Source organism: Amphiura filiformis, chromosome 15 (genome assembly GCF_039555335.1).
Source record: "Amphiura filiformis chromosome 15, Afil_fr2py, whole genome shotgun sequence".
Classification (NCBI taxonomy): Eukaryota; Metazoa; Echinodermata; class Ophiuroidea; order Amphilepidida; family Amphiuridae; genus Amphiura; species Amphiura filiformis.
This window is the reverse complement of record NC_092642.1, coordinates 20,152,490-20,176,767: the sequence shown is the minus strand read 5'-3', so window position 1 is coordinate 20,176,767 and position 24,278 is coordinate 20,152,490. Positions and strand designations below refer to the sequence as shown.

General features: G+C 35.8%; 1 protein-coding gene across 3 annotated transcripts in view; it reads right to left on the bottom strand.

The window, feature by feature from the left end:
• LOC140171369 (receptor expression-enhancing protein 5-like) overlaps window positions 1-24,278 on the bottom strand; it is a 59,783-nt gene that overhangs the window by 19,088 nt on the left and 16,417 nt on the right. For all 3 annotated transcript variants that reach the window (XM_072194608.1, XM_072194609.1, XM_072194610.1), the window contains exon 3: window positions 9,158-9,296. In XM_072194608.1, coding sequence (XP_072050709.1) covers window positions 9,158-9,296 — 139 coding nt within the window. The remainder of the gene's footprint in view (window positions 1-9,157; window positions 9,297-24,278) is intronic.

The window sequence follows — 24,278 nt, the reverse complement described above, 5'->3', positions numbered from 1 at the left end:
AGTATGAGTTTTTGTACCCAAATTTTCAAAGGTTATCAATGAATGCACAAATGTATTGGGCTTAAACAACTGTGCCCTGATAAATGAGCATGTTGTGGATCCTAGTGTATAAGGAATAGATGGTCATTTTATTGACCTTGGTCAGTGCTATGGCGTGGCAGCAAATAGACTATAGGATAAGGGACTCCCCATCATATATTTTAATAAGGGGGCACAAAGACCCGGGAAAGATGTTTGGTCTTTAGTGGACAGCCCTGTAGCCAGCATGATTTTGCAGATAGGGGGCGGGTGTAGATTTTTCAAATGCAGACCTTTCAGAAGAAAATCTTCATTCTGGCTAAAAGGCTATTGGTACTTTTTATTTTAGACAATTTTTACAAAAAGTTCATGATTTGGGGTATATGACGCCTATGCCAAAATTTATTGAAAATTGTGTAATATTTCCGGGTAATTAAATTTGAAATGGGCTAGGGTTCGCGGGTCTTCGCCCCCACTCTGTACGGGCCTGTATGTGAGGTTGCAGAGACCGTAGCTAGTTTTCTTTGAGAAGTTGGACACAGTAATGTGTCAGAGGTCATGTGGGAGTCATTTATAGAGAACATTTGGTGAAGTTCAAGTAAGCTATTTAACCTTAGGATTTAACAGTAATAAAAGGGGTGAAGTGTATGTAATTAAACCATTTATAAGATAGATATTATGCACAAATCAATTGTAGTCCCGGCCCCCCAGGGGCCGGGGATAGCGGGGACCTACCCGGGGATGTAATTTTGGAAACTGTTACAAACATGTACAGTCCCGGCTTAGTCCCCCATGAGGGTGGGGCACTATTTTCGTGTACATCCCGGGTACATCCCGGCCAAGTCCCGCCCCTAGCCCCGGGCACCATGTTCAAGTCCTCAAGATACTCCCGGCCCTAAGGGTCCGGGACAGGCTCTTAATCTTGTGATTGCGTCGAGCTGCCGATGGCCATAGTTCTTCGCACCACATATAGGCTATTGCGTCTATCGTTGATGATCAAAATCTTTTTAACACTACTTAAATTGTCTGTATAGAAATGATAGAACCAGCACTCAAATGACGGATAAATGTGGGTTTACGCCAACCTGTTTACTATTCGAGTGCATAGAAATTTCACCATATCAGCACCAGTTTAATATCGTGAACAGTCATCATTGATTTGGCAATTGGTATGTGGCCTCAAAAATCGAAATGGAGTTCTTTATTTATTTATGGTTTAAGAAAAATATCAATGTGCCAAAGTCATGAGCAAAAATGATTTCTGAAACCATCTTATAGCTTAAATATTCTTTCACCATATAGCTACATAGTTTAAAACTAAATACCTTTAGAAGACATTGCCTATCGTAGCATTAAGATGGTTAATGAAAAATAATAACGGAAATCATCTAGTATAGGCTCATTCTTTAATTAATATGTAGCAGTTAGATGATTAATAAAAAATACACATAAAATACAAATAAAACAAATTATTTAATACATGTAGGCCTACAAGATGGTCAGTTTCCAACATATTTTTTCCTGACTTTCAGATTTTGCATGCACATTAATATTTTTCATTTATAAACATGCATTATACATGTAGCTCTATTTGTGCAAAAAATTAGGCCTATAAGATCGGTTTCCGACATTGTTTTCGGATTGTGCATGCACATTAATATTTTTCATTAATGACGGAAATATGGCACGTCCCGTTTTTTAAAACTTCGCATGGAATGCGGGACTGGGGGACAGTGCAGGTCTGTATTTCGCCAAATACGAGCAGTAAAAATCTCTGAATAGCTTAGGCTTTATTTTTAATGCATATCGAACTTTTTGAAAAACTGCCGTACTTAAGGTTAAAGACAAAAATCCATTATACCGTATTCTTGACCATTTCCTCCGTACGAAATACGAAAAAATCATAGGCCTACTATAGCAACCCTGGCTGTGTTGTCTGCCACTGTCCGAAATACAAAACCACATGAATCAGTGCTCCTATTTTGATAGGAAATGAACCAAATGGCGATCCCTGTATTTCACGAGCTCAAAACATAAGTATCGAGAAATGTGTATTCCCCAGGTAAATCGCTAGAACAGACGAATGTTTCCCCCGCATACGACCCGGCACAGTTGTGAGTACTCTTCTATTACGTCCCGGTACACTCCCGGGTAGATCGGCCTGTTTGAGAGGCATTACATCCCCGTACACTCCCCCACTACGTCCCCGCACTGCGGGGACACATTAAGCTGTTACATCCCGACCAAGTCCCCGGTAGGTCCTCGCTATCCCGGCCCCTGGGGGCCGGGACTACAATTGATTTGTGCATTAATGTCAAGCCAACTGTTAAATCATAGACTCTAGAAAGATGGTTAAATATAATTTAATAAAGCTCAACCAATGCACTATTGTCATTATTGTGGCTCACAATCCGGGGGGGGGGGCACTTGAACTTTGGAGGTGACGCGTATGTAGGGCTGTTAAGACCCCCTTTTTCAGCATCGCTGTCACCCAAAGCCCCCATTTTTTTTTACAAACACATGCTCTGTCACCCGAAGACCCCCTATTTTTCCATTTGATCTGTCACCCAAAGACCCTACAAGTTCAATTTGAACAGCAAATTTCATTTATCACTGATTTTGTTACTTATTTTAAAAAACAAAGAAATTTGAAGCCATTTAGAACTAGAAATTCGATTTTCGAGGTTTCTGTGGCGCTGTTTCGGCTCTCACCCAAAGATTCCATTTTAAAAAAAGGTCATTTTCTCATCGTGACCAATGACCCCATATTTTGTTCATTTTGCTCTCACTGAATGCCAAAAATCATGCTCTCACCCAATGACCCCATATTTTTTACATTTTGCTCTCGCCGAATGCCCCTTATTGCAAAAGTGCCAGCCCTATACACCTATATCCATTTCATATTGAAGTGCCCCCCTGGCTCACAATAGACCCTTCACAATTAATTTGTAGCATCCAGTCATGTTTGATATTCAAAAAAACAAATGAGGCAAGTGTTTTACACACCAGATCAGATCAAAGCTATGCATGGTGAAACCATTACTTCCATGGTGAAACGCACAAGATTTGATCCCCCAATGTCCAATTTTACTAGTCCCTTATCTGGAAGTAGGCCTACCCTTGGTTGTCAATTAGCACCTACACAGGTGGTGTCACTTTCTCTCATGTCAAAAAGCACACTGTACCATAGACTGTACTGTGATTGTACTAGAATGTTCATTGTGTCAAGCTATGTTGGGTTTTTTAATACCATATTTCACCAGAAAAGTATCCCCAGTTTCAGTGAAAAATCTCAATATCAAAGAGAAAAATGCCATGTAATTAAATCATAACAAATTATTAAACCATGCAGCACCAATTTTTGAGTTGATCATAATGGTCACAGGTCTTAGTTTTGTAGGTCTTAGTTTTGTAGACAGGGTCTTAGTTTTGTAGGTCTTAGTTTTGTAGGTCTTAGTTTTGTAGGTCTTAGTTTTGTAGGTCTTAGTTTTGTAGGTCTTAGTTTTGTAGACAGGGTCTTAGTTTTGTAGGTCTTAGTTTTGTAGGTCTTAGTTTTTGGGTCTTAGGTCTTAGTTTTGTAGACACCCGCTTTTGCATGCATAGTAAAATAACTACACTTCATCATTTTGTTGCACAGCATAATGGAAGCTAAAACAAAATTGGGATTATGATTCTTGACTTCAAACAAATTGCCTGTAACCTCATATTTTCAGCGTGTAACTTTCCACTATAAAAATGAAATGAAATCAGAACCATCTCTATAAATATCTAATGCATCTCTCATGAATGATTATGAGAAGTAGTCAATTTAGAGGCGCCGCTGCTTGCACAGATACACAGCTTTAATAGCCATATTTCTGTGTGTGTGCACTGGTTAGTAAATTGCTTCGATTATCACAGCTTGCTTGCACTTACACTTGTCTTGAATACATGGATATCGGATTATCCACTGTTGTAGGAAACTTAAAATGTACAGCTGCATGATTGATACAGGCTGTTTCAAAATGATTGTTGCCCTGCAGTTTCCGGTGATTATAGACAAGATGGAGAGATGTTTCCCGTGATTATGGACAAGACGCATACATGAAAATGCAACATAACTAGTTATCCATAAGGCCTAAAAAAATTGTTTGATTGGCGTAACCCAACCGACCCTAAAAAAAGGCCCGACCCTAGACTTACTTCAAAGATTATTTTTTTGCAAAAATTTTTTAAAAATTTAAAATTTATAAAATTCATTCGCGATTTTAATACAGCTTATGTAAAAAAAAAATTTATGCCTAATTTGTACATCGTGATTTAGCACTTTTTTTATATGAAGAGAATCCTACATTGCATAAATTAAAGAATCAGTAATTTTTCAATCAACGTCAAAATTGATGGTAACAATCATTTTCAGTCTGTATTGATTGCAAAGATCGCCAACATTACTAACATGTAGATTTGTGTCTGTATGCTGCAATACCTACAATTACTGTGCATTTGGGAGCCTAACAGTAACACCTATGTACAGTTTCAGCATTTTGCAACATATTTTGTAAATCTATGTTCAAGAAAACAAAAAACTTCTGATTCATTCAATTCTTCTGGTATTGTGTGCATTTACCGGTGCATTTACCGGTGCATTCTCTGTAATTTTTCAGCAATATTACTATTATTACTATTATTATTAATTGTTCTTATTAATATTATTATCATTATAATTTAAGGACAGGGGTGGGGTAATTATACATATTAATTACTAGTCATGCTTTGTTGTTCACTAAATTTCGACAATTACCTATGATTTGAATATGATGTGCACATATGGTACTACTGCATCTAGTGGAACATTTTTGTGGAGTTTTATTTTCATGGCTAATGTCAGAACCGCACACAATTTAAAGCAAGCAAAAATATTTTTAACCCATAGTCTTCAATGTGTAGCTGTTTATATTATCATGAATGAAAGAAACTGCAATGCTGTTTAGAGCCATTAAAATCAAAAAAAAAAAGAAAAAAGGAATACGTATAAAATAACTGGTTACTTTATTTTATTGTATTGTATTCTATTTTATTGGTAATGGTTACAGAGTTTTGATTTGAAAAGGTCTTCATCATGTTTTCATTCATTCACCTGATTGCGCGATACACTGTGTAATGGAATCTAATCAAATCTGTGTTTAAATTTATTAACCAATGTATTATATTAAAATAATAACAATATGATTTCTAGCTTTGAGCATAGAGAAAATTTAAAAAAAAATTAATAACCTTTTTTTTTTTATAGAAGAGTGAACAAATTTATAGGAGTATTAATGTGAAATTTTCAGCAGTGAAGCGGAGTGATTATAAGGTCAATAGTTGTTCTCAAGTGCATACCATTGGGGAAAGTTGAAAGAGGAAATCACGCTTAATCCATGATAATAGCAATCGCTACTTAAGTCACCCTGGTTATACTGTAAAATGGCTTTTGCCTTAGGGAAATACAGATTATTTGGGGGATAGTAGAAGTTGGATGGCTATGTCATTACCAGGCAAATTGGTGCTGGAAATGCAAAATTATGTTGCATATGTTTCGCCCTCATATTTCACAGATGCTTTAAAACCAAAATTGCACTTGTAAATTTTTTAAAGCATAATTGGATGAAATCTGGATCAAATACAATATAATGTACATGACTCACCTGGCTTATAAATTACAATACTTAATCAATGGCCCTGATTGATGATGCATAAAATAAAGCTAATAAAATTATACATAGCAGGCTGGTCAGTGTGGTATACTCAAATTGTATTGCATACATGGTCATGAAATGCCTCATCGGGTCAATGCACGTTAAGCTTGACTTCCCAGTTAGAAACAATATCATAAGACCTGTTCAACATTTTGTACTAAATATTTATCAAGATTTCTGTACAGTGTAAATGGGTATCTGTAAATCTAGTAACGTATGGAAACGTATGGAAACGTATGGAAACGTATGGAAATGGATGGAAATGGATGGAAATAGGACAGGAATGGATCGAAAAGGATGAAAATGGGTCGGAATAAAACAAAATATGACTCGAACATCTCAAAATGAGTACAATAAGAGCTAAATTCGTCAAAATGTGTTTCACCCATCGGTCAAAATACAGAGCTCGTCTCCGAAGACTTCACCACTAGTGCTAGGCGATACGTGATTCGTGATACCAATTTAGCTTCTCGCATGCTTTCAGCGGCATGGAAACACTACCAAGTTTCTTCAACTTCATTTAATTATTTAATTCAATACACTTTCTTTCTTTCTTTTTTTCTTTCTTTGTTTCTTTATTTTTTCTTTCTTTATTTCTTTCTTTATTTCATTCTTTCTTTCTTTCTTTCTTTATTTCTTTCCTTCTTTTTTTTTCTTTCTTTCTTTCTCTTCTTTCTTTCTTTCTTTCTTTCTTTCTTTCTTTCTTTCTTTCTTTCTTTCTTTCTTTCTTTCTTTCCTTTTCTTTTCTTTCTTTCTTTCTTTCATTTTTTATTTCTTTATTTCTTTCTTCTCTTTTCCTTTTCCTTCCTTGTCTTTTTTCTATTTATTTATTTCTTTCTTTATTTCTTTTTTCTTTTCTTTTTTTCTTTCTTTCTTTCTTTCTTTATTTCTTTCTTTCTTTCTTTCTTTCTTTTTTTTCTTTCTTTCTTTCTTTCTTTATTTCTTTCTTTTTTTCTTTCTTTCTTTCTTTTTTTCTTTCTTTCTTTCTTTTTTTTTTTCTTTCTTTTTTTTTTCTTTCTTTCTTTCATGGGGGTGGGGTAATAATTTCTTTCTCATTCTCTCTCTCTCTCTCTCTCTCTCATTAAATTTTTATTCTTATTGCTTTTTCTTTTTTTTGCCTTTCCTTTTTCTTTCTTTCTCTTTCTTTTCGTGTCTTTTTTCTTATATTTGGTATTTTGTCTTTCATTTTTCGTGTTCTTTTCTTTTCTTATCCTGTGTCTTCATTTGTTTTCTTGTCTTCCCCTATTTTTGAATTTCTTTCTTTCTTGCTTTTTCTTTTCATGCAAATAAAATTCAAATAATGGAAGGAAAAAAGAACAATAAGACACTTTTATGTTATTAAAATAGAAAGAAAGAAAGAAAGAATCAATTTTCTTTTAATTAATCAATTAACGCAAGAAGGAAAGAAACAAAGAGCAATTCTTCTTTAATTAAGAATAAATAAATTGATTTGTATTGATGTTTAGATATTAATATTAAAAGATATCAATTAATTAAATAAACAGTTCTTCTTCATTTTTCTCAATGACATTACTTAATAGACCCCACGCATTATTTTACCGCCCAAGTCTAAAATCATAAAATGATGACCTCGGTGACCTTAACCCACTATAAACCAAAACAAACTTTTGCATATTAATGAAAATCCTCCGGTCACAATCCACACACTCTCCTCCATGCAATTAGCTACAATTACTGGATGCATAAACTTAGGGCTCAATGCTCTGTACTGCTTGGGTGACGTGCTCTCCCTATGCGCCGCTACCGGTGATTTGAACATTTCTTCGCTTTTAATATTTTGTACGCTTTTTTTTTGCGAGTACCTTTGCATCAATTTCGATCCATGTTGGAATATTTTGACCCGTTTCCATCCATTCTTACCCATTTCCATCCGTTTTACCCATTTCCATCCTTTTTCATCCATTTCCACCCGTTTCCATACGTTTCGATACGTTACTAGATTTACAACTACCCCAGTGTAAATAGTTGAGCGTGAAGGAGCAACATGCACTGTGATGCTTAGATAACTTTCACCTCAAAATGTGAAAATTTCTTCGAAAGTATGGGGTCACAGACATCTCGAAATTGTATAATATAATGTAAAACTAAACTGGTAAACAGTTACACAATATTTGAAATCTTGTCACTAATCAAGGTTACCAAAAAAGTATAAGCTCAAATCACATGGGGGAAACATGACTTCACAGGTATATGCCACAAAATTTTGTTGGTTCATTTTCAGGCTTTTTGGTATAATTTTGGGTCACAAAATGTCAGAAAACTGCTTTAGAGATGGGGTGTTTTTTCACAATTGTGTACTTTGTTTTTGGCAATATTTGCAACAATTTTCCAAAGTTGGACAAATTTACCTTAATTTTGAACAGAAATAATAGACAAGTATTGTGGGTTCACTTTTTCAAATTTTAGGGCACATTTTGGAAACAGATTTCGGTTTCGAAAACTTACTCCCCAAAAAGAAACACCAAGTCGTCCAATTGGGCTACAAGATTGTGGGCTTGGTAATCTTGAATAAATGGATGGCATGGCACCAGTAATGAGTAATACTGAATTATGTAATTTGTTATCATCAGGATAAAACAAGCCGACTATTATGATTTTGAATCCTGATCCAGTAAATGTTATGATATCAGCTAATTAAATTATGTGATACAACTTCCTCACAGTCACATCCAGCAGTTTTGAACAAAGATGGGATCTATCCTTTGGCTAATTACTCAGGGGTGTGAGAGGCTACTGACTAAAAAAAGAGGAAAATAACTTTAAAAAAATTAATTTGGGTAAAAATATGCCAAATATGGGCTGAAAATAAAAGAAAACATGAAATCAGCTGAGAGGAACTCTCATACCCCTGATTACTATTTACCTACCTGAAAATCTTGGCTGTTACTTTCTTGGTGTAAAGATGTGTTTAAGAGCGCCAATGGTTTAAAGTTAAATTTTTATTACTTCTGTGGACTGTGCTGTGCGCAGAGCGTACATGAGCATAAACATGAGGTGATAATTATGCTGATTGGCTAATCAACGGTTTTGACAACAAGACGGTTTACCCGTTGGTTTGTCCGCGTGTAGAAGGGGAGGAGACCTAGCCATTTTTACGCGATCACCAGCGGACCACAGAAGTAATAAAAAATTTACTTTATATTGTTGAGATCACTGCATATTGCTGAGTAGCATCCAACTCCAAAATGTCCACATGTGCATCCCTTTGGCTTTTTCATGTACATTTTTTTTTCAATTTTACCCTAAATATGTTACATGAGCACATCATAACTGCAAATATGTAGTGATGATGTTAGCATCAATGTGTGCATAGTTAGGGTTAAATTTGTGTACAGGGTTTTGTGATATAGTAGTGAAAAGGTGAACTGACTTGTGGCAGGTAAAAAGACACCATAGTTTACCTTAGCAAGATAATAGAATGGGAACCATGACAGGAAGAGATCAGTGAAGAATTCAAACAAGCTGAAGGCGCTGTATACTACCCAGTAGGTCAACCATTGTGTATCATCATCTTTACGGTCACTCTCGATTGCCTTCACACTGTACAAAGAAAATAACAGCAGGGAGAAAAATGAAAAGAATACATCAGGTTAATGGTGGTACAATTAAAACATATTCTAAAGATGCATAAAAAAATTGTTATGTTCAGAGGCCGGTCGAGTGCAGATCCGTCGGAACACGCTTTTCAATACAGAATAAAGGCTAACCACATTGTGACATCATCCAAGCAGCAAAGTTCATTTCCCATTGAAAAAGCGTTATCCGACGGATCTGCAGTCTACCATTCCATTCTATCATGTCTTCAAATAATTCAAATTGCTACTGGTCAGGCAGTCCAAGTATTCCTTATGAATATGATGTTGATAGGCATGTTGGGCGTGGCCCTCCAAGAAATCCAGGAGCACCTGTCTTTGGGAGTGGGAAGGGTGGCAAGAGAGAGGGAGGAACATAGTTATTGCAAAGCTATGCATCCTATTCCGATACCTTCAACCACCTTGCAATAAAATTGTGAGCCCCTCAGGAGTTTTTTTATTACCCATATTCTAGAGGAAGCGAGAAAAATCACTACGTGTTGCATCGCCTCTTTTTCGTCAATTATTCAAATCAAACCTGTTACTAAAAGCAGGGATGTTTCTCGCATCCCTGCTAAACGTAAATAATCCGGTAATTATACAGGTGCCATGAAGTTAATGAATCATGTTGAACTAGAATGACAATATATAGAATCAGGGATGGGAGGGAAGGCAGGGAAAGCTGAGATAATGGGCTATTCCAGTTGAAATCCATACACCCCTTATTGAAGACAAGACTGTCATCTTCCTCACAGTGAGTGTGAAATTCAAATGGGGGTTACCTGAGTGGGTGACTCCATTTGAAATCTACACAGCCTCCATGGAAGTTTAAGGTCATGTTTTCCATAGATCTGGGGGGGGGGTGTGGATTTCAACTGGAATAGCCAAATATGGCACCTTACCCACACAATTGACAGACACCTCTCAAAACATGCGCAAGGCATGCTTTGATGATGTGTATTTAAACGCGAAACAGTTACTTTGAATGCCGTAGCACTGTTAATGCATGAAATTTGACTGTCACTGTGACTGTGTAATGCTGGTTTCATACTTTCCTGCCGCTTGCCGCTCTGGAGATGATTTTACTATCACTGCGCAGTTGCACCAGAAATGCTAGCGGTGACCACCGGCAAGCTGATATATTGATCACTCCACCGCCACGGCAGCACCACTGGGAGTTGAATTCAAATCAACTCAGAGCGGTGAGAAGAGAACAAAAGACGATTTTGGAGCGGTGCTGAGCGGCAAAAGTGGCTTTCAGAGTCATGCCGCTGCCACTCCGCTTGCAGAAAAGTACAAGCAGCATGATGAAGCGTCATGCCGCTCAGCGGCAAGCTGCAGAAAGTATGAAACCAGCATTAGTCCACATTGATCTGGATTCTGGAAGTCCACATTAATGCAGATTTAGTATCCCATGTAGTGTGCCCCAATTCATATGTTATTAAATGAATCACTGCTCCAGTTCTCTCTACCTTGAACTGTTAACATTACCATGATAACAGAATTATACCAACAGTTCATTCATGGTCAAATGCTAATATAAGTGGTGTTCACTATATTGAACCTTACTGATCACCAGTATTTTAGCAATCACATGAATAATTCTGTTACAGTAGCAGAGATCCCTTTGATGATATTCACTTAAAGGTAGAAGCACTTTTAAAATACTGTAGTAGGCCCTATCTCATTTAAAAACTGAGGGAAAGGATTCACATACACATGAACATGTACAAGTTTTACTGAAGTCTGTGGATCTCAAATGGATGTAAATTAACCTCTTGATTTTATACTTTCTATTTGTATATTTTGCCTTTTGTTTTTAAAAATAACATTGGCTCACAATTTACTTTATGGAAGCTAACAAAAAGGCTTCTAAATGTTCACCAGATATTAACACCCACCCCAGGGTTCGATTTAGAGGTGCCTTACATGCACAGATGCATGTAACATTGGTTCTGTAGGCCTACATGTAAGATTTTGCCTGTGCATACAAGATTTTGCAATATTCAGCCTGTATTCAAAGAAAAACTGCAGTGGTGCATTAACTTTTATTTCTAAATACCCCCCCCTCCCACATCATGTACTAGGTCAAATTAAAGAGCACCAATAAATATTTATTTGTGGACATCAAATTTTAATTTCATTTTCAGTTTGCACTTTTATTAACCATTGAACTCATAAAAATTATTTTGCTAAGCACAAATGAGCAGTATCAGTTAAAATTATAATGCAACCATATCATGTTGATATTTATTTCTGTATGAATAATAATCACATGACTCTACCAAACAGCTGAGTAAGAGCTGCCAGTAAATATTATTTATACTTTGTGTACATACGGTTCATGTATAGGATAGAAAAATACCCCACTACATATCCGCACATCATGTTTCCCCCTAGCTGAGTGATTGCAGGCAGAGGCAAGGGTAGAATATAGCGCTATTATATAATTATCGATCAAACCCTGGTACGGCAAGAGCAATAATACCCAGGGTAGTGTCAAATGGAATGTTAAAAATAGCAAACTAACTCGGCAGAAGGGAAATTTAATTGACAAATTTAAAGTGTTTACATTCAGAAGAATAAGCTGATGGTGAAATATTGAATGCTTGACATCATGATCAAGTACATTATGTACTTCTATTTCGGATATGGGTGGTGGCATAGCATAGGCCCTATTCCGATCATATTTGGAAACTATACATGTTCACTGTTCTGTTTAGAAATTACATGTAGTTTACAGGTGAAAAGGAAAAACACAGTTCAATTTTACTGCCAGACCGGCCAAAGTTGTGGAGGTCCGGCGTGTTTTGCAGCAAGATGACCTGGCAGTGCTGTTGTTTTTATTCCCAGATTTGGACTTATTTGGTTATCAATAATTTTAAATGTTGAAATTTTTTAGAGTAACATGTTCAATTGTTCACTGTTCTATTTAGAAATTAGTTTACATGTGAAAGGAAAAACACTGTTCAATTTTACCACCAGACCGGCCAAAGTTGTGGCCTGGTAGTGCTGTTGTTTTTATTCCCAGAACATAATTTGGTAAATAAATAATTTTAAATGTTGAAATTATATTTTGGAGGAATTGTAATTTATGTGCTAATCTGGTGCAGATACTATTTTGACTGCAGATATCTGAGAAATATTAGTGTTTGTATCAAGACGTGACCACAATTCTACAAATCGGAGACAATTGACAAGGAAATTTTTGCTGTTTTGCACTATGACAATGGATTGTTTCAAAAACAATAAACATATTATTCTAATCTTTTAACCATTTTTACCCTTTTGAAAAATAATAAAAATATGCAACTTCAGACAAAAAAAAAATCTTATCTTATGGACTATTTGTTATCTGTAGGTTCATCTTGCTAAATCCTATTTCCTGACCTACTTCCAGATCATACAGCACCAATTCATATCATCGTAATCTCAATCTGCTTATGCATAAGAAAGATATGATGCTACGAATGTATGCATCCTGTTGTACTTTTATTGTGAAACAGTGTGCTCACTTACACCACACAACATGTTTATTTGTGTTTTTCATATACCAACCAAGCTATAGGAAGGGTCTACAAGTTTGGACCTACATGTAATACGATAATACGCTATAACTTGATAATTTTTCAAATGATCTCTAATCGCCCCCTTTTCAATGCGAATGAACAAATAAATTCAGACAAAGTTAAGGTATAGGCCCCTATAATTAAGGTAAATTTAAAAACATTAAAATGTAGAAATAAATTTCCAATTTATATAATTATCTTCATTTCATAAATTTTTAACAAATTCCTAGCTGGGTCAAAATATGTGTAACATATTGCATGCACATAGCGTGTGGTTGCAACATGTGGAAATAAAAATGTAGCCTAGTTAATTGTGATGTATTATTAGTTTAAACATTGCAATACAATTGGGGGGTCTACATAATTATCAGTCTGTCCCACCACTCAAAACCGTAACACTCTGAATATAGCCTCAACGATGTAGCCTACAGTGTACAATATATTGTAAATGTACATGTAGGGCCATCATTTGCATACATGTCTATTGTAGACTTCCAATGACCTTTGACTACAAAATTTACAAAGACACCCCCACATTGCATGTATGGATACCATCTCTGTTTGATCAAATTTGACTTTTGTTCAAATCCAAAAACAACTAGAGGCAAATGATGGTCATAGACCACAAACCTAGGTGGGGTGTGTTGGTGTTGTGGAGGTATCTGACCCCTGCAAAATTTTCCAAAAATTTTCCCCTGGTCATGTTGTTTGTTGTCGCCGAGTTTGAGTCCCTTTCTCCTTACGGATGTCCAGAAAATGCAATTTTAAAATTTGACCCCAGATGACCCCTGCAAAATGTTCAAAAATGTTTCCGTGGTCATCAAGTTTGTTGTCACCGAGTTTGAGTCCTGTACCCTTACAGATGTCCAGAAAAGACATTTTAAGATTTGACCTCTATACGACCTTTGACCTGACCCCTGCAAAATGTTCCCTGATCATGAGATTTGTTGTCACTGAATTTGAGCCCCATACCCCTTGCAGGTATCCAGAAAGTGAATTCTAAGATTTAACCCCAGATAACCTTTGACCCAAAATGTTCCCCTGATCATTAAGTTTGTTGTCACCAAGTTTGAGCGCCGTACTCCTTACAGATGTACAGGAAATGCATTTCTAAAATTTCACATCTGCATGACCTTTGCCCTGACCCCTACAAACCCCTGGTCATGAGATTTGTCGTCACCGACTTTGAGCCCCATACCCCTTACAGATATCCAGATAATACAATTGTAAGATTTTACCCCCTTAATGACCTTTGACCCCAATTCTGTATGCAAGTTATAGGCGTGTGGTATAGCCGATGCATGCAAATGACATCATTGTACTATATATAATATGTGACAGAAGAAGCAGTTTGAAGGTATTTGGTTAAATACCGGAAATGCCCTCTTAATGACCTTTGACCTCAATTACATGTAGGAGGAGAAGCAATTTGAAGTTATTGTCAGAAAGAAGAAGAAAAAAGAAAGATTGGATAGCAAAACAGTACCTAGCTCGGGGGGTTGTAAACCCCCCAGATAGGTAAGAAAGATCGAATAGCAAAACAGTACCTAGCTCGGTGGGGGGGGGTTGTAAATCCCCAGCTAGGTAATCAACATGATCAATGCTCATCATCTGCACATTATTATAATATCCACAACAACCATGACAACCGCCAGTGAACTTCTGAATGGTGAAATCGGAGTAAGTGGCTGACATCACCTGCTTGGAGGTCAGTGAAATTAGAGTTGTGACTGGGTTGCAGCAAGGGGTGGTTTTATTACCCAATTGGGAATCAACTTCCAGCTGCAAGTCTGATTCTACTTTTGATCTCTGTTCTGACCATGCTCACTATATAGTATACTTCCATGATTATATGTGCAAGTGACATAGCATTTTGAATTTGTTACAGAGTATGAGTTTTTTTGTACCCAAATTTGTCAAAGGTTATTCAATGAATATACAAATATATTGGGGTTCAAGAACTGGGCCATGATAGGTGAGTCTCCGTTGCCAGCGGAAGTACAACACGACTGATTCTAATACCTAGGTTTGTGTAAACCCACCTAGGTAATTAGTGTGCCATGTCTCTGATATCAGTATTAGGCCTATCTGTACACGATTTTTCAATTGGGACATTTTGTATAGGCCTACATGAATTTGTATTATTATTTTTTTCATGATTCAGTGATATAGAGGGTATAAACACATTTTCCAAGTGAAAACTACTCCACTGGATATGCCATTATTTTCACATCAAAGACCCTGGGTCTAGATCGTTCATGTCATTGTACCCTGGCTGGGCTAGCAAGTATTTAGTAAACCTCAAAATTATGCTATTTGTCCCTGTCCCACAAAATGAGTACAAATTCAAAAAGACATACTACAAGTATGCCTGCAATTGCTGCAAAGCCGTGATTTGTTAGCAAATATGTGCAATTTTGGAAAAGACATCTTTAAATTTTAGAAACCAAATCAAAAACCAATCTACAAATGTTTGGGGCACTGACTGAAAAGCTATTGAAGTAGCTACAGCAAAGAACAAATACTTGCAACAAGTTATTTTGTCCTTATTTTCAGAAAGCTGGACCACAGCACATAATTCCAAACTGTCACCCACAAGCATTAAATCACTTGAATCGGCTCAACAATTTGAGCATCATCATGATAATAGCTGCTGCAAACAAACATCAGATGTTAGACATGTTAAAGAATTACAAAAACAAATTCCACTTTCCTCATAGCAGCTATCCCAGAGGTGCCATCAGTTATTTATGGTTTTACTAAACTTTCTTTGCAAGTCCCACGGAGACTGCCCACAATATTAACCCTCACAGGTTCTAACACACACTATTACCACAGAGGAACAGCCTCTAGTAAACAAAGGCAAAACAATTTTCCATGACATCAACTTGGGTTTCTTACTTTAACCCTCTCTGAGTCTCTGTTGCCAGCGGAAGGAATGGACTAAAAAAGAATACCTAGGTGGGTGTAAACCCACCTAGGTAAATACCTAACCTAGAAATACATGCAAAGAACTGCAAACTTTGTTATCATGGATATCCCTGGTCTTTGAAAGCTCTTGTCTTGGCCTTTGATAAAATAAACTCAGATAATGAACAAAGTCGTTTAAAGAAAAGAATCAGGGAACCATGACTCAATTATTGGTTCAGGGTTGCACCTTTACACACCGCCCCCACATAAACGATGTTCACCACCATAACTCGTGTTTTGGGATGTGAGCAAGGCTTTTCCAGACCTGTTGCACAATACAAAACAACTTGTGATTATTAGTTTGTGTGTGTTGGCAAGGTTTCATCAATACTTTGGTTTCATGGTCAAAATGTAGTGTCCAACCGGATGTCCAACAATGGAAAGACACCAAGTTAAGGAACAATTATTATTCATTTGCTCCTGAGTTTCCATGCTTATTTATTTGTGGTCATGATTAAGAATAAAATAAAAATGAGAGTAAAAAAAAAGGCAACTTGTTATGTTTGTATTTTTAAATAATCATTACAAGTAGCCCAAATAGGCGTTTTAATTGGCAACTCTGGGTTAAGGTCATTTTATAGATCTGTTTGTTCCACGTGGTTGATAGGTACATGTATGATGCAATTTGCTTTAATATTAGCATTTAGCAATGACCAAACTTGTATAATTGAAGCAAGTGTATTTTGTTTCTGGAACTAAAATTGGATCCATAAATCAGTTTAACAACATTATGTTGATTTTAAATTGCAAGAACTTTAAAGGCCCGGTCACACAGTGACGAATAGGGGTGAACGGCAAGCGACGTTAAGCTGCGAATTGCAATTTTGAATTTACCGCCACTCATCGTGGGTTGCCGTTAGTTGTCGCTGACGAATCCGTCAGCGAACCGCAGACGACCGAAATTATTCGTCGGGAAATTTTCAACATGTTGAAAATTTTGTGACGAAAAAAAAGTAGTTGTGATTCCGTTCAAATTTCGTTGGAGACCGCAGCCCTCATTTCTTTGACGTTTCCATACCGTGGGAAGCCGTCTCTAGTCGTTTTGATGTCGTCACAATTTCGTTGGTAGTCGTTGTCAACGTCCATTGACGAATAACCAACGGCAGGCGACGGCACATCTTGAGCCCTGACGACACGTTGCGGCAAGCAACGAAATTGTAACGATCTTGGTGCGACAGTGACTTGCGAATTTTGTCCGGAGAGTGACGGATATTGTTTGCGAGTATCGTTTGCGAGTACCTGCGGCATTGAAACGGTGGTCAGCGATGGGTTACGATTTTTACACGATGGTCAACGATTTTAAACTTTTTGTGCGATTCATGAGATAGATATAATGCATTTGTAGGATTGTAAAATTAATCAAGTCTTTTTTATGGTCGTTGACAACGACTACCATCTAAATTGTGACGACCTCAAAGCGACTAGAGACGGCTTCCCACGGGGTAGATGCGTCAAAGCCACGCGGCGTGCGGGGGGCGGCGAACGGGGGACGGAATCACAACTACCTTTTTGGCGTCACAAAATTTTCAACATGTTGAAAATTTCCCGACGAATAATTTCGGCCGTCTGCGGTCGCTGACGGATTCTCAGCGACAACTAACGGCAACTCACGATGAGTGACGGTAAATTCAAAATAGGGCCTTTATAGGGAGAATTTTGGCGCAACACTTTACAAGAAGAATGCAAACAACCACAATTTGAATCAAAGTTTGCCAGGTGTATAGCAAAATATAAATCTAGAGGTACATTTTAAGTTGCCTCCATCATAGCAGTTTAGTATCTGGTCATTTTCACAGTAAAGGGTGTAACTTTTGATTTTTAGGGTCAAAATTTCAAACCACTTAAATATGTTTCTGTTTACTGTAATCATGCATAGAAGCAACTTAAATTCCAGTAAAATAATGTTTCAAGGCTTAAACCTTTTGATTTCTGATAAAAAATTTGACATTTCCATAACATTTTGGTTAAAATCTAAGAAAAATGTATTTTACATAAGCTCAGAAAATTATGACATGAAAGCTGGAATACATGTGAAATCCCATTCCAAAGTAAGTCAACAGATATAAGTTAAATTTTATACCATGTTTTGCTATGTTTGTAATTGCAATTTTGAACATTTTTAACATCAAGGGTCATTTGCAATGGAAATTTCCCAACCTTAAACATATTTTTTAAGTTTTAATTGGGTTCCTAAAATAATTTGAATGTCTAACTTCATGTACAAATACTACTTGATGAAAGGAACCTCCCAGCCAAGTTTCACAGAAATTGGAGTTATTTTTTAGAATTGGCAATTCAAGCGATTTGTGTTTCGGAGGCTTCAGTTAACAACACAGGTGATCATAAAAGTGAAATATTTGGCAAACTACTACAAGTTGACATGAAAAAATAGGTAAAAAATATCACAATTACCAATTTTCATGCTTTGCTTCTAAGTATTGAATTTCAGTTGTGACAAAAATTAAATTATCACAGTAAATCATTTTTTTTGTTTCGGAGGCTTCATGTTAACAATGGTTAAACATTGCAAAAGTAGTTTTTTTGAAAACAACACTGTTGGGATCATCTAAGCTGTTATTTTCTTGTGTGTATTGAATCAATGATTCTATGCGGCAGATATTGTAGATTTATAACATGGTAATTTTTTCACCCATTTGTTAAGTATGGTGTTATTTGCATGTGAAGCCTCAGAAACGGACTTTCTTGGGTATCAGTATATTTTTCAAACATTAACCATAATATCAATTTTTTTTTAAATTTATGACATTCTGCACATATCATGTAACAATTACAATGCAGATATCAATATGGAACACACCAATTTAGATATGTATAGATGATAATTAACCTTATTGTTGTTTCGGAGGCTTCATTTGTTTCGGAGGCTTCAATTGTTAACGGAAAGTTTGTATTGGGTCCCATTTTCAAACGATGATATATATCTCTACGATTTAAAAACAAGTGACTTGAGGATCTACTTTGCTACATTTTGATAAATAGATTGGATGAGCTCTTTTATTTATATTTGCCCAAGCTTGCTGAACAGTTTGTTTCGGAGGCTTCAAAAAAGTTAACGGAAAATCGACTCTTTGAAGTCAAGATTTTATAAAAATTTTAAAAGCTTGCAAATCGACTAATTTTTGTTACCCATTTCAAGTTAAGATATCAACTGTTATGAATCAAGAAGAAGTGAAGAAATAACCAAGAATTATGAACCAAAGCTATACCCACAAAGTTTGTTAACAATTGTTAACGGAAAATGAAGCCTCGAAACGACAAATCTCAAGTCCGGTTCTCAAAAATACAGCGCTGTTCACAATTAAATCTAATGTGGCAGTGTTTACTGAACATATGGCCGTACCTTCAGGATAAGAAAAATTATCCATGAACTAACTGAAGAAAACACAGGGTTTTACAAAAATGTTACTGTTTTTTATAGTTTTTCAAAATGGCAATATTAGGTACATTTAAGCCTGCTAAAACTAAACGCAGTAACTCCCGAAGATGATTATGCTTCCCAAGGTAGCTGCTAACTAGATGACTTATGTGGCCAAAAATCATGGAATTGTGTGGCTTTATTAGAACACTACGGATCAAAATGTTAAAAATCCAAACCCTTTACCGTGAAAATGACCATCTATGACCATTTTCATAGCCTCCATCATGGCAGAGTTAATTCTCTTTGATTCAACCTCATTGGAACGAACCGACTGTCATGTCATGAGGATATTGCTAACACTCTAATATTAATCAGCTCGTAAAAGGCGGACTCATTACATCGTGGAATGATTGATATAGAAATTAGAATGGCGTACACATAGCTGGGCGAAGCACCAAAAGATGCAAACTGCACTTTGCGTAACTGACTTTGTGAATTTACACAAGTGCAAGTTGGGACTTTATTGACTAGCGCAGTAAAGAAAGCCAAGTAATTCTTGCTAATTACGAGCTGATCATAGTATTTAAATTCATATTTTGCAGTTGAAAAATAGATAAAATAACAAACCAAGCTGCTTGTACCTTGTACAATCATAAACAGGTTTGTTGATTTCTAGAGTGTATGATTTCATACAGCATTACTAGTATCAGGGATCGTACTACATGTAATCGAAAATGGGAAATTGTATTCCAGCTAGGCTGTGAAGTGTAGCTTTAATAATGCATTCCATTCAAGCCAATCAGCATGATTGGTGTTGTAATAAGGTTGATATTTGATACTCGCTGTCAATTAAGATGGACTACTTATCAACATGCAGTCGGCTTTAAAAATCACAGCATCATTCCAATTTTTATCTTTTCAAATTCATTAAATTATTACAAACTTAATACATTTACTATGCAGCAATCAGTGGTGTAACTGCAAAATGTCCAAGGAGAGCAAAATTGCAAAGTCATCCCGCTAACCTGCTCCCAATATATTACTATAAATGGGATGAATGCCCATGAACTTCCATGAAGTGTGTGAAAATATGTAATTTCATTAAAAAAATTTGGGAAAAATGCCCCGAAACACCAAATGAAATGACTGTGCACATTTTGGTCAAGTCTGTCCAAATATTTCCAGCCAGTTTCCCCCTCCCTGATCGGTACACCAATGACAACAATTGCTTTTGCAAACATTTTTCCAAGTTAAATGACAGTTAGCATATAATATAACACCATTTTTTGGAATTCTAGGCTGGTGCACCGCACCACCATAACCATAGAACCTCCCCTGTACTATTTTGGTGTTGCAAATTTATGTCACAATGTCAAACTTATGCTAAACTTGTTTGTAAATTTGGATTCAGAGGCACAAGTTATTTGTTACCACATTTTCATTTGCCGAAAAATAAATGCCTTGAAAATATGTTAATTTAAAGATCCCCCAGCTACATTTCTCAAAATAGCATGATGGTTGAATGTTACACTTTCATCCATCCATAATAAAAATTACCTAGTCCTCGATGCCAGGTATGACAATCAACGTACACAATAGGCTGAAATACTCTCAATGCCAGGACACAGTTGGTTAACTTCCATTCAATGATTACAGCTCAAAATATATAAGGCGCACCATTAGATTTCCAGGGGGGGGGCATGGGAGTTTATTGAAAAAAAAAACTTAGCCCACTGGTGAGGCGAAAAAAAAACAACTTTGCCCACCAGTGAGACGAAAAAAAATTTTTTTGCCTCACTGATGAGTAAAAAAAAAAAATTCCCCCACCCAACTTTGTATAAAATTTACATTAAAATTGAAAAAAAAAAAACGCTAAAGGCGGCGAAAAAAATTTTTTTTTGGTGCTCTCGGAAAAAAAATTCCGCCGCTTTTGGCGTAAAAAAAAAATCCTGACCCAAACTCCCATGCCCCCCCCTGAGAATCTAATGGTGCGTCCCTAACTGTGTTCTGGGAGATGAGGTCTTATTGCTGCAGATCTCTTTAGAACGAGGTGATCCCTAAAAGCCATTTTGAGATGAAATCGGTAGTTACAAGATGTGCAAAGTAACATCTTGCTACGGCACTGCGGGCACTCATCGCCGTTTAATGCACACTGACAATACTGAGCATGCAAATTATTTAATACATTTACAATGTAACATTATATAGTGCAGTTTTCTGACAGCTGGGGTGGGATGTGTACTTTATGTTATTGCATTACATTGATTCAATCAAGTTCAATAACACACAATGGTATAGCTACTGGTACAGCTATAAAACCTATCAAATACAATTTATTCCTATCAAATCTCCTTCATATTTTGCTGTAATCTTTTTTAAATGACTGTATATTAGTCATGATAATGCATTCAATGCACATCCTTTTCAGTTAAAGTTGCAGATATAAGCCAAAAGTAAATGTAGGATGATGTATCAAACATAGCATTGTTAATTCTATCTGATCATCAGAATATATTTTGAAAGAGACCCTCTGCAAGTTCCAGACATTTTGAAATGCAGTGCTCACACAGATTTGCAAGTTTAGGCTAATCAAATATTTTTTGATCTTGGGTTTCCTGTCACATACTTTCTGAAAACAAGTGAGGTAACTTTTTCATTATTTTTCTGACTTTCATTATGACCAAGCACCAAACACAAGTACTGCTCAGTGTTCCCTCACTCGAAGATGGATGTTTAGCCAAAGTGAGATTTAAAAGCATGACTAAAAAGTAGCTGCAAGGTCGGTAGAAAAATATATGTTTTGATTTTGATTTTTTCACTAAAAATGCACGAATATTCATCATTGTTTGCAGATCACAATAATGAATTCAAGTTAAGAGTAAGAAAATGAAGCGAGGGAGGGTGACGGGAAGCTCAAAATCGACTTTCATCAGCCTTATAGATCTGATAACTTTTATATTTTCTCCAGCTAGGCCTAATAACCTTTTTGCTGAACAATGTTATCAAGGACTATCCATTGAAATAGGAACAAATGAAAACCTTTAGGATTGCTTCTTTCTCTTTGTTTGGAATCTGAAGGTTATGGTAATAGAATCTTTTGGCTACTACAATGCCTGTTGTTTCTCTGGCATCCCTGGCTAAATGATTGAAATCGTAACCAAATATCTCTGAAGAAAGCAGCTCTACATTATAAATCAATTTACTGCAATTTGTGGTTACAAACTTACATTCTGGACTTACTTTTGGTTACACTTTTGTCATTTCCTCCAATCAAAATTTCCTAACAAGTTGGAAAGTTTACAAATATTTTTGTTTAATAGTGGCCATTTATCTCACCGATCCACAACCTAGGTTTGTCTTTGTTTCATTACAGCAATATATGGAGCAATGGAGCATACGTTGCAATAAACATTTTACAAAATTATGGAAATGCAGGGATGCTTGAAGTCCTAAATTAAGAACTGAGAAAGACTATACAGTATCTTTTGTTGTTTGATATTGCAAAATTACATTGTCTGACCTTTGAACACCTATCATTTCTCATTGTGTGGTTTATTTTAATCCCTTATGCAATGTGTCTGAAATTTACAGGTGACTGGGTTGTACATGTACATGTATGTGTCCAATACTGGTCATTCCCGATTTCTGGCTTTAAATTTCATGCATGACACATCATATTAAAATGGGCATTTTAAAAACAATATTTACTCAATCTTGTATTAAATAATGCTGCCTATACCATACATCAATATTTTTCCCCAAAATTCCAATACAAGCTTTTATCAAACCTACAGGCATGAGACTGCACTTTCCTAAAAAAACCCACTGAAAATGCTCATTAAATTAGGCAAAAAGTACTAAAAACAGGCTGACATTAAATTAAGTAAATTTTGACTAACAAAATGAATTCAGTTATAAAACTGAAAATTCTCATGCTTGAACCTATTATTTTTTTTAATCAATCAAAATGTATTTTATTTAATTAATTTCAATCCTAACAACCGACTAAATTGAAACTAATGATAATTATTTCCTCCCGCCTGTCTACAGCTATAATTATATTTTATTACATTTATGGATAAGAATGATTTGAAATATTACATCTGTGTAATAATGTATTTTGAAGGCATACTCTAGAACTTATGGATGACTAATGAGGATGACTAATGAGGTTCTTGATATGATGCGCGAGCGAGACAGGCTGAAGGTTATAGCTATTAAATCAGGTAATGATCACTCTTGTTGGGAAAATTACAGGAAAGCTAGAAATAATACTAATAAGATTATAAAGAGTAAAAAGAAAGAATTCTTAAATCAAGGTTTCAATAAACATAAAAATAACATTAAAAAGACATGGGAACACCTTAGACATGTTGTTCCATCTAAAAATAAAGATACTAAAATTCCCTCCATTAATACTCAAAATGGTCCTGTAACTGAATCTAAAGACAAAGCTGATGAATTAAATAAATTCTTTTCAGAAATAGGTTCAACACTTGCTGATAATATTGATGAAAATGATTTTTGTGATTATAAGAAAACTAGTAATATTAACAAACCTACATTTAACTTAGTTCATGTGAATTATGATTATGTATTCAATCAATTAACAAAACTATCTGATGACAAAGCTACTGGCTTGGACAACATACCATCTAAACTACTTAAATTAGCTGCTCCTGTCATTACACCAATAATCACTCATCTAATTAATCACTCGTTCACAACATGTAAATTCCCAAGTTGTTGGAAAAGAGCTAAAATAATTCCTGTTTTTAAGGCTGGGGATCCTAGTGACCCTAGCAACTATAGGCCAATTTCAATTCTTGTTGTTATTTCTAAATTGCTGAAAGGGCTGTTTTTGATCAGTTATATAATTACTTAAATGATAACAAATTAATCAACATTAATCAATCAGGTTTCCGTCCATCTCATTCCACCAGTTCTGCCTTAATTAACATCACTGAAGATTGGTATAATGAAATAGATAAGGGAAATCTAATTGGCCTTTGTTCACTTGATCTAAAGAAGG